This window comes from Pipistrellus kuhlii, unplaced genomic scaffold (assembly GCF_014108245.1).
Source record: "Pipistrellus kuhlii isolate mPipKuh1 unplaced genomic scaffold, mPipKuh1.p scaffold_m20_p_1, whole genome shotgun sequence".
NCBI lineage: Eukaryota > Metazoa > Chordata > Mammalia > Chiroptera > Vespertilionidae > Pipistrellus > Pipistrellus kuhlii.
Window position 1 is genome coordinate 16,261,082 of NW_023425404.1, and position 8,359 is coordinate 16,269,440.

The window sequence follows — 8,359 nt, forward strand, 5'->3', positions numbered from 1 at the left end:
GAAGCCTGTGTTGGGGGAGGTCACCTGGGAGCAGGCCTTGGGGCACTCCTTGTTCCTGGCCTGACCGAGGGGTGATGAGCGCCTTTGAGGTCGCTGCTGACTTCCCCAGCCCTGAGCAGGAAGCTATTGCTTTGATGCCTCTGCCTTCCCCTTCCCCAGCCAGCCTGCCCCTTTTGGTTCTGAGCCATGATAATCCTCAGTTGACACCTTCAGGCCTTGGGGGGCCCTTCCTCCCACCTCTTCCCTGGGACCTGCAGGGCTGTCTTTGCTCATCTGGCCCATGGCAGGCACCAGCCCCTCCAGTCATTGTTCTTCTCCTGCATCCCCATCTCCGTCCAGGGACTGACCACAGCGCATGAGCAGTTCAAGGCCACCCTCCCAGATGCTGACAAGGAGCGCCTGGCCATCCTGGGCATCCACAACGAGGTGACCAAGATTGTCCAGACCTACCACGTCAACATGGCCGGCACCAACCCCTATACAACCATCACGCCTCAGGAGATCAATGGCAAATGGGACCATGTGAGTCCAAGGGCTTTAAGTTTCCTAAAGGCAGGGATTTTTGTCCCTTCTTTGGTTGGTGGATTTTTATTTATTTCGGTGTTTCTTGTTATTGTCACCTAGTCATATTGTCAAGTTAATGAATGACTGAATTTCTAGAGCCATCCAACATTTTTTTTTTCTTTCTAAATATATTTTATTGATTTTTTTTACAGAGAGGAAGAGAGAGGGATAGAGAGTCATAAATATCGATGAGAGAGAATCATCAATCAGCTGCCCCTCACACACTCCCCACCGGGGATGTGCCCGCAACCAAGGCACATGCCCTTGACCGGAATCGAACCCGGGACCTTTCAGTCCACAGGCCGACGCTCTATTCACTGAGCCAAACTGGTTTTGGCAGAGCCGTCCAACATCTTTACCCCCGTGTGTTACTGACTGGCCCTACCCTCCTTGGGTCCTCCTTTTCATCGTAAGTGTGGGGCAGGTAGATGGCCCACCCCCAATGCCCCACGGTTGCTCCTGCCCCAGGTGCGGCAGCTGGTGCCTCGGAGGGACCAGGCCCTGACGGAGGAGCATACCCGCCAGCAGCACAACGAGAGGCTACGCAAGCAGTTCGGCGCCCAGGCCAACGTCATCGGGCCCTGGATCCAGACCAAGATGGAGGTGGGTCCCATCGTGGGAGGCAGGCATGAGGCTCCCACCCCTTCCTTTCCCGCCCTCGTCCCAGCCAGACAGGCTTGCCTGTCTCCTCCCAGGCGGACTGGGGGTCCTGAGCCTGTGACTGGTCTGCTGCCCTACAGAGGGATGGAGCTCATGCAGGGAGACTGTGGGCTGATCCCAGTATCCGGTCTTTTATTTTATTTTTTAGTATTTATTTATTTATAAATATATATTTATTGATTTCAGAGAGGAAGGGAGAGGGGGAGAGAGCCAGAAACATCAATGATAAGAGAGAATCATTTAGCAGCTGCCTTGAGCCAAGACCCACACAGGGACACCACTAAAATCCCACGAGGAAGTCCCACAGCAGGATTAGTGCCTGGGTGGCTGACTTGGCTCACCCTTATGGCGTATCTGGCCGACCAGGCCTCTTCCTTCACTATCCCTGCTCCTAAGCAATGAGCTTGGATCTTTCCAGAGAGAGACGTAAACCTCAGGCAGGCAAGGCACTTTTTGCTGAATTGTGCGGGCCAGATAGAGGGGTGCTGTGTAGGTCAGGGAAGGGACACCTCTTGGGTTAGGTCAGTGGTCGGCAAACTCATTAGTCAACAGAGCCAAATGTCAACAGTACAATGAATGAAATTTCTTTTGAGAGCCAAATTTTTTAAACTTAAACTTCTTCTAACGCCACCTCTTCAAAAGACTCGCCAGGCCATGGCATTTTGTGGAAGAACCACACTCAAGGGGCCAAAGAGCCACATGTAGCTCGTGAGCCACAGTTTGCCGACCACAGTGTCCCTGGTTAGAGCATGATGTCCCTCTGAGTTCCTTGAGGGCAGAGCCCAGGTTGAGTTCTTCACAAGCAAAGTCTGTATTGATGAAGGGCCAACAGACTGGGGATTAGTGGCTCACAGGTGGGTAGCATTGTGGAGGGCCGAGGTGGGCATCTGAGGAGCAGAACATAGGGGCATGGCCCTGGGGAGGTAAGCCAGGTGCACTGAGGCTGTGAGGACCTGGCTCTGTGGGCACCACAAGGTCCCTGAGCTGGGTGGAGGGGCGGGGTTTCACCCACTGATGGCACTGCTTGTCCCACTCTGCTGGGACGCTACTGCCGTGCCAAGGGGCACAGATGCTGGATGTGTCCAGTCCGGGCTTCTAATTACCCCAGGGGGCTCTCAGGTCCTGGGGTGGGAGCCAAGAATCACCTGAGGGTTGGACCAGTGGCCTGGGGGCCCTATCTCCACCCCCGGGGCATAGAGTGGGGTGTCTGACCAGGGCCTCCTTCCCGGGTGAGCAGGAGATCGGGAGGATCTCCATCGAGATGCACGGGACCCTGGAGGACCAGCTCAGCCACCTGCGGCAGTACGAGAAGAGCATCGTCAACTATAAGCCCAAGATCGACCAGCTGGAGGGCGACCACCAGCTCATCCAGGAGGCGCTCATCTTCGACAACAAGCACACCAACTACACCATGGAGGTGCGTGTCTGGGCCTCGGTGCTCGGGGGGAAGCCCGGGTCCCCTTCCGGTCCCCTTCCCGGGCTGGGGCTGGGGGAGGCTGTCATCTTCCCAGGAAATTTGCTTGCTTTGGGCTGAGGGGTCACTCCCTTCTCACCCCGGTCTTCAGTCCTCAGCGCTTTCTGGATTTCCCACGGAGCTTGTTGACATTCAGGTGTCCAGACCCCGCCTCCAGAGTTCACTGGGTCTGGATGGGGCTCAGGAATCTAAATTTTTAAAAAGATATATATATATATTTTATTATTGATTTTTCACAGAGAGGAAGGGAGAGGGATAGAGAGCCAGAAACATTGATGAGAGAGATACATTGACCAGCTGCCTCTTGCACGTGCCCTTGACTGGAATCGAACCTGGGACCCCACAGTCCGCTGGCCAATGCTCTATCCACTGAGCCAAACCGGTTTCGGCAGGAATCTAAAATTTTTAAGAAGCCCCCCGGAGATTCTGATGCTGGTCTCCAAACGCTGCCTTAGGCACCTGCATTCTGAATGATTACTTGTTCTGACCATGAAAGCATATGTGTGTAGTTCTGGCGTTGGATATTCAAAGAACTACCCAGTTTTTTAATCCTTTAATCCTTCCTACTACCAAATGTTCCCTCCTTCCTATTCATTCCACGGTGGCCGCCCTGGCTGGTCTCTGCTGTCCCAGGCGGAAGCCACCCCTCCCCCACCCCCGCCCGCACTTGCCCCTCATCCCGTGGCTCATCTGTCCTGGTTCTGGTTCCCCTGCCTCTGCTGACACCATGGATCGCACCGAAGGCCGGTGTGATTGCCTGGACCACTCGGTGGCCAGGGGACGGAGTGCAGGGCAGCCTGTCCTGACTGGCCCCGTGGCCCCTTGTCCGCATCCAGCACATACGTGTGGGCTGGGAGCAGCTCCTCACCACCATCGCCAGGACCATCAACGAGGTGGAGAACCAGATCCTGACCCGGGACGCCAAGGGCATCAGCCAGGAGCAGATGAACGAGTTCCGGGCCTCCTTTAACCACTTTGACCGGGTGAGAGCCCCCCCCTGCACGTGCTTAGAGCAGCCCCAGCCCCTGCCCCAGGGCCCTGGAGGGCACTGCCCCAGGTGTGGGCAGCCGAGCTGGATCCAGTTCCTGGGCAGGTGCAGAGGAGGAGGAGGAGGAAGGAGGGAGCATCACCAGCAGCCTGTCCTACTCTGCATTGCCCGATGCCGGCCTCAGAAAGCCAATCCTCATGGCCCATGAGCCTCTCTGCTTTCCTGGAGAGACAGCTAGGATCATGGGTGGAGAAAGGAAGGACCCTTGAGCCCTGACCTTTGCTCTCTTACCTGTAACTTCAGCTCTTGAGAGCAAGGCTGCCGTAGCCTCAGGGAAGGCCTTTTGCCTCTGGCTGTAGGGACCGTCCCTTGCCTCTGCCTCAGGACAGAGGAGCGGGGGCTCCCTCCTGCCCCCCGCCCGCCCCCAGCACAGAGCTGTCAGTGTGGGGTGCCCCTCCCAGGCTCCGGGGCCTCGGGATGACCATAGGAAGGGGAGGGGGCATGAGTTAGGAGCTGCCCACCACCCTGCCTGGCTGGGTGAAGCCCTCCTGGAAACTGGGGTGGGGCGTTGGGCTGGAGGCGGGCTGGGCACCTGTGGTGGCTTCTCGCCCCCGTGGCTCATCGTGCTCCCTTCTGGCCTGCCCCCCGGAGCAGGGCTGCGTGTGTCGGGGAGAGGGCACCCTCGGGACTGTGTCCGTGTGTCTAACCATGTGCACTTTTATTTCCCTCCTCCCCACCCCGTCCACCCTCCACCTTCTCTGTCCGCATGCCTTCATCCCTGTGTCTCCCTCACATGCCACCCTCCCCCGGGGCATGGCCCACCCCTCCCCTCACGGCCTCACCTCCCTGGCACCGCATGGCTCGCTGCCTGACGCACGGCGGCCCCAGGATCACTCCGGCACGCTGGGTCCCGAGGAGTTCAAAGCCTGCCTCATCAGCTTGGGTTATGATATTGGCAACGACCCCCAGGTACTCGCCTCCTGCATGGAGCACGCTCAGGGGTGGCGTCCGGGGCAAGAAATAATGCGTATTTCTCCTTTTTCTCTTCTCTGTCTGTCTGGATCTCCCTGTCTCCCTTCCCTGTGGGCCCCGGGGCTCATCCTCTCGTGCTGTCCTCGCCTGGCCCGCGTCGGGCTCCTCCTCCCACTACTTCGACCTCTGGCCCTGCCCTCGGTTCTTTCCCGGGAACCCGCTCGGTGCCCGCCTTCTCTCCTCGCCGTTCTCCCTCCCGTGGACGGACCTCTGCATCTCCCTGCTCTGTCTTCCTCCTCCCTGGATATCTCCCCCGAATGTGTTTCACATCTCCTCCTCCTCCTCCTCCTCTGTTCCTCTCCCCCTCCGGCCCTCTGTGCCCTGTCTTCCCGGCCCTGGGCCGGCCCTTCCTCCTCGTGTCTCGGTGCCACTGTCTCTACAGAAGAAGACAGGCATGATGGACACGGATGATTTCCGAGCCTGCCTGATCTCCATGGGTTACAACATGGTAATGTACACCCCACCCTCCGTCCTGGCGAGGGGCAGCCAGCCGGCCGCCGAGGCCACGTCCTCGCCGAGGCAGTCCAGTGCCCTCCGGCCAGGGCTGCCCTCCCCAGAGGGGGCTCAAGGCTCTGGTCCTCGGGGAAGGCGTAGCTTGAAGGAAGGGCCTGTGTGTCCTGGAGTTCTGGCTGTCCCACCGTCGGTGCCAGTTTGCCTGCTGGTGCTCACCGTGGACACGGGCGTTCTCACTCCCACTGCGGCCTGCTGGGCCGAACTGAGACTAGCAGAAGGACTGCAGGTTTGCACGTTCTGGTACGAGGCGTGGGGAGTTCTGCCATTTTCCTGTGAGGGCCAGCCGAGCCTGCTGCTCCTCTGCACTGCCCCAGGCTGCTCCCCAGCCGCCTCAGCTGCCTGCCCTCGTGCAAGCCACCAAGGCAGGGCTGGGCCTTAGCCGGGCAGCCGGGTGACTGCCGGGCCGTGCACCGTGCAGAGTGTTGGGCTGCCCCGCACAGGAGTGAGGCCTGGGCTGTGGGAGCAGCGAACCTAGGAGTCAGTCCCAGCTCTGCCACCACCGGCGTGGGGGCCCGGACGAGGCGAGGGCTATTGTAAAAGTTAAATGAAGGAACTTACAAAGCCCAGGTCTGCTACCTGCTGCTGGCCGTGTGACCTTGGGCAAGTCACTAAGCCTGTCTGGGCTGCATGTGCCTCATCTGGAAACCCAATGGAAGTAAACGCCTGCCCTGTGTGGCTGTGGTGAGGGTTAAATGAACTAAAATATGCTCAGCACTTGGAACAGTGCCTGGGATGTCATGTAGGCAGTGTGGGTGGAGCTGTTGTTATTGCCATTATCATCATCAGCAGCACTAGAGGCCCGATGCACAAAGATTCGTGCAAGAATGGGCCTTCTTTCTCCTGCCTGCTGGCACCACCTTCGCTGTGGCCGGAGCCGCCTTTCCGCCTTCCCACACTGCCCAGAGGCCTGGAGCAGCTGGGGTTATTTGGTGGCCTGTTTATGCAAATTAACCCGCCATCTTTGCTGGGTTAATTTGCATACTCCTGGTTGGCTTGTGGGTGTTGCGGAGGTACGGGCAGTTTGCCTCTTCCTCTTTTATTAGTGTAGATTAGCATAATTTGCTTCAAGGGGAGCCCTGAGCGGGGTCTTCACTATTGGGTGTTGTGGAGAGGCTCCTCATGCCCTCAGGACAGCCCAGGTTGGGCCCCGGGGGCAGCTGTACCTCCTCTAACAGCCACAGGCTCCCCGAACCCCCAGGGCTCCAGGTCCCTGCAGAGTCCCCGCAGGCTGTGTGGCTCAGAGGCTGACAGGCCCGGGGTGGCTCTTCTCTGCAGGGAGAGGCAGAATTTGCCCGGATCATGAGCATCGTGGACCCCAACCGCCTGGGCGTAGTGACATTCCAGGCCTTCATCGATTTCATGTCCCGGGAGACGGCCGACACAGACACAGCAGACCAGGTCATGGCTTCCTTCAAGATCCTGGCTGGCGACAAGGTGCGTTTGCCGGGTTGCGGGTGCCCCGCTGGGGTGGCAGGCCCTGGCTGGGTGGGCGCTGACCTGCGGGAAGGTGGTGAGCACTTCCACCGCCCTTCCTCGGGGTCCTACACGGTCCCACTGCGGATGGAGACCTGCGTGTGCGGAGTGTCCTGTGTGTACCCAGCACAGGAGGGGTGGCGGGTGGAACAGGCGCAGTTGTGCAGTGACGCCCTCTCCCTCCGCAGAACTACATCACGGTGGACGAGCTGCGCCGGGAGCTGCCGCCGGACCAGGCCGAGTACTGCATCGCGCGGATGGCCCCCTACACCGGCCCCGACGCCGCGCCCGGTGCTCTGGACTACATGTCCTTCTCCACGGCGCTCTACGGCGAGAGTGACCTCTAACCCGCCCGCCCGGCGCCCGCACCCTGCCCCTGCCAGCCCCGCCCTGCTCCCCCGCTGCCCCCGCCCGCCCGCCCGCCCGCCTCCTGAGCTGGGACCCTGTGGCCTCCAGCCTCCCTGCCCGCCAAGTGACAGTTTACAAAATTATTTTCTGCAAAAAAGAAAAAAAGTTATGTTAAAAAAAAAAGTAAAAAAGACAAAACAAAAAACCGCATATTTTATTATAGAAAAAAAGTATTTTTTTTCTCCACCAGACTTAAATGGAAAAAGAGGAAGAATTAACTATTTGCACCAAAATGTTTTTTGTTTTGTGACAATAGGAAAAGAACTAAGCACAATGTTATATGCCATCCTTGTTACCGACTTTTTTTTTTTTTTTTTTTCTAATCTGTTCCATCTGCTGTATTCATTTCTCCGGTCTCATGTCCAACTTGACATGGGAAAGGGGTGGGGAGGGGGTGATCTTGTCAGAAGGCACATTGGTGCATGTGTGTTTGCTAGCTCACTGTCCGTGGAAATATTTTATGATATTAAAGAAAATCTTTTGAAATGGCTGTTTTTTAAGGAAGAGAGTTTATGTGGCTGGCCTCATTTTCTGGTGCAGAGGTGTGACGGGCCTCTTCATCAGCACACTTTGTTTTACTTTAGTACTGCCCATTAAAGGGATGCGATTGGAGTGTGGACCACCTTGCTAGTGCTTGGCACCGACAGATTAAAGCAACAGCGTCCATTGGCAGCTCTCGGCTTGCTCCTTGCTATTCCAGAAGTGTGTGTGTGTGTGTGTGTGTGTGTGTGTGTGTGTGTGTGTGTGAAGGGTGGCCCAAGGATGGTGTGGGACAGTGGTCAGCAAACTCATTAGTCAACAGAACCAAATATCAACAGGACAACGATTGACATTTCTTTGGAGAGCCAAATTTTTTAAACTTCTAACACCACTGCTTCAAAATAAACTCGCCCAGAATGTCACTACTCGTGGTCTTTTGTGGAAGAGCCATACTCAAGGGGCCAAAGAGCCGCATGTGGCTCTCGAGCCACCGTTTGCCGAACACGGGTGTGGGGCATCCGTCACACTCCTAACATGCTTTTGAGCCTGGCACATTCAGCCTTTTTGCACTGCAGTTTCTTCATTTGTTTTCCACAATGTCAAACAGCTCTGTGATGCCTGTCTGCCCCATTCCTCTTATTTTTGCCATTGGACAAATTGAGTGGTCTCAGTGGAGGTCCTCTCACCCCTTGCTATTCAAGATGCCCCATAGACAGCAGCTGTTCAGCGTCACCTGGGAGCTTATTGGAAATGCAGATCCTCAGGCC

The 8,359-nt window shown here is 57.2% G+C and overlaps 1 protein-coding gene across 3 annotated transcripts in view; it reads left to right on the plus strand.

Annotated features, from left to right (window-relative positions):
- ACTN1 (actinin alpha 1) overlaps positions 1-7,598 on the plus strand; it is a 94,233-nt gene extending 86,635 nt beyond the window's left edge. Inside the window, exons 15-22 of one of the 3 annotated variants that reach the window (XM_036433191.2) lie at positions 340-522; positions 1,033-1,167; positions 2,462-2,641; positions 3,535-3,681; positions 4,575-4,655; positions 5,101-5,166; positions 6,507-6,665; positions 6,893-7,598. In XM_036433191.2, coding sequence (XP_036289084.1) covers positions 340-522; positions 1,033-1,167; positions 2,462-2,641; positions 3,535-3,681; positions 4,575-4,655; positions 5,101-5,166; positions 6,507-6,665; positions 6,893-7,051 — 1,110 coding nt within the window. In that variant the 3' untranslated portion in view covers positions 7,052-7,598. The remainder of the gene's footprint in view (positions 1-339; positions 523-1,032; positions 1,168-2,461; positions 2,642-3,534; positions 3,682-4,574; positions 4,656-5,100; positions 5,167-6,506; positions 6,666-6,892) is intronic. The other 2 variants (XM_036433210.2, XM_036433201.2) reach the window with 2 other exon arrangements.
- Positions 7,599-8,359: the final 761 nt, after the last annotated feature.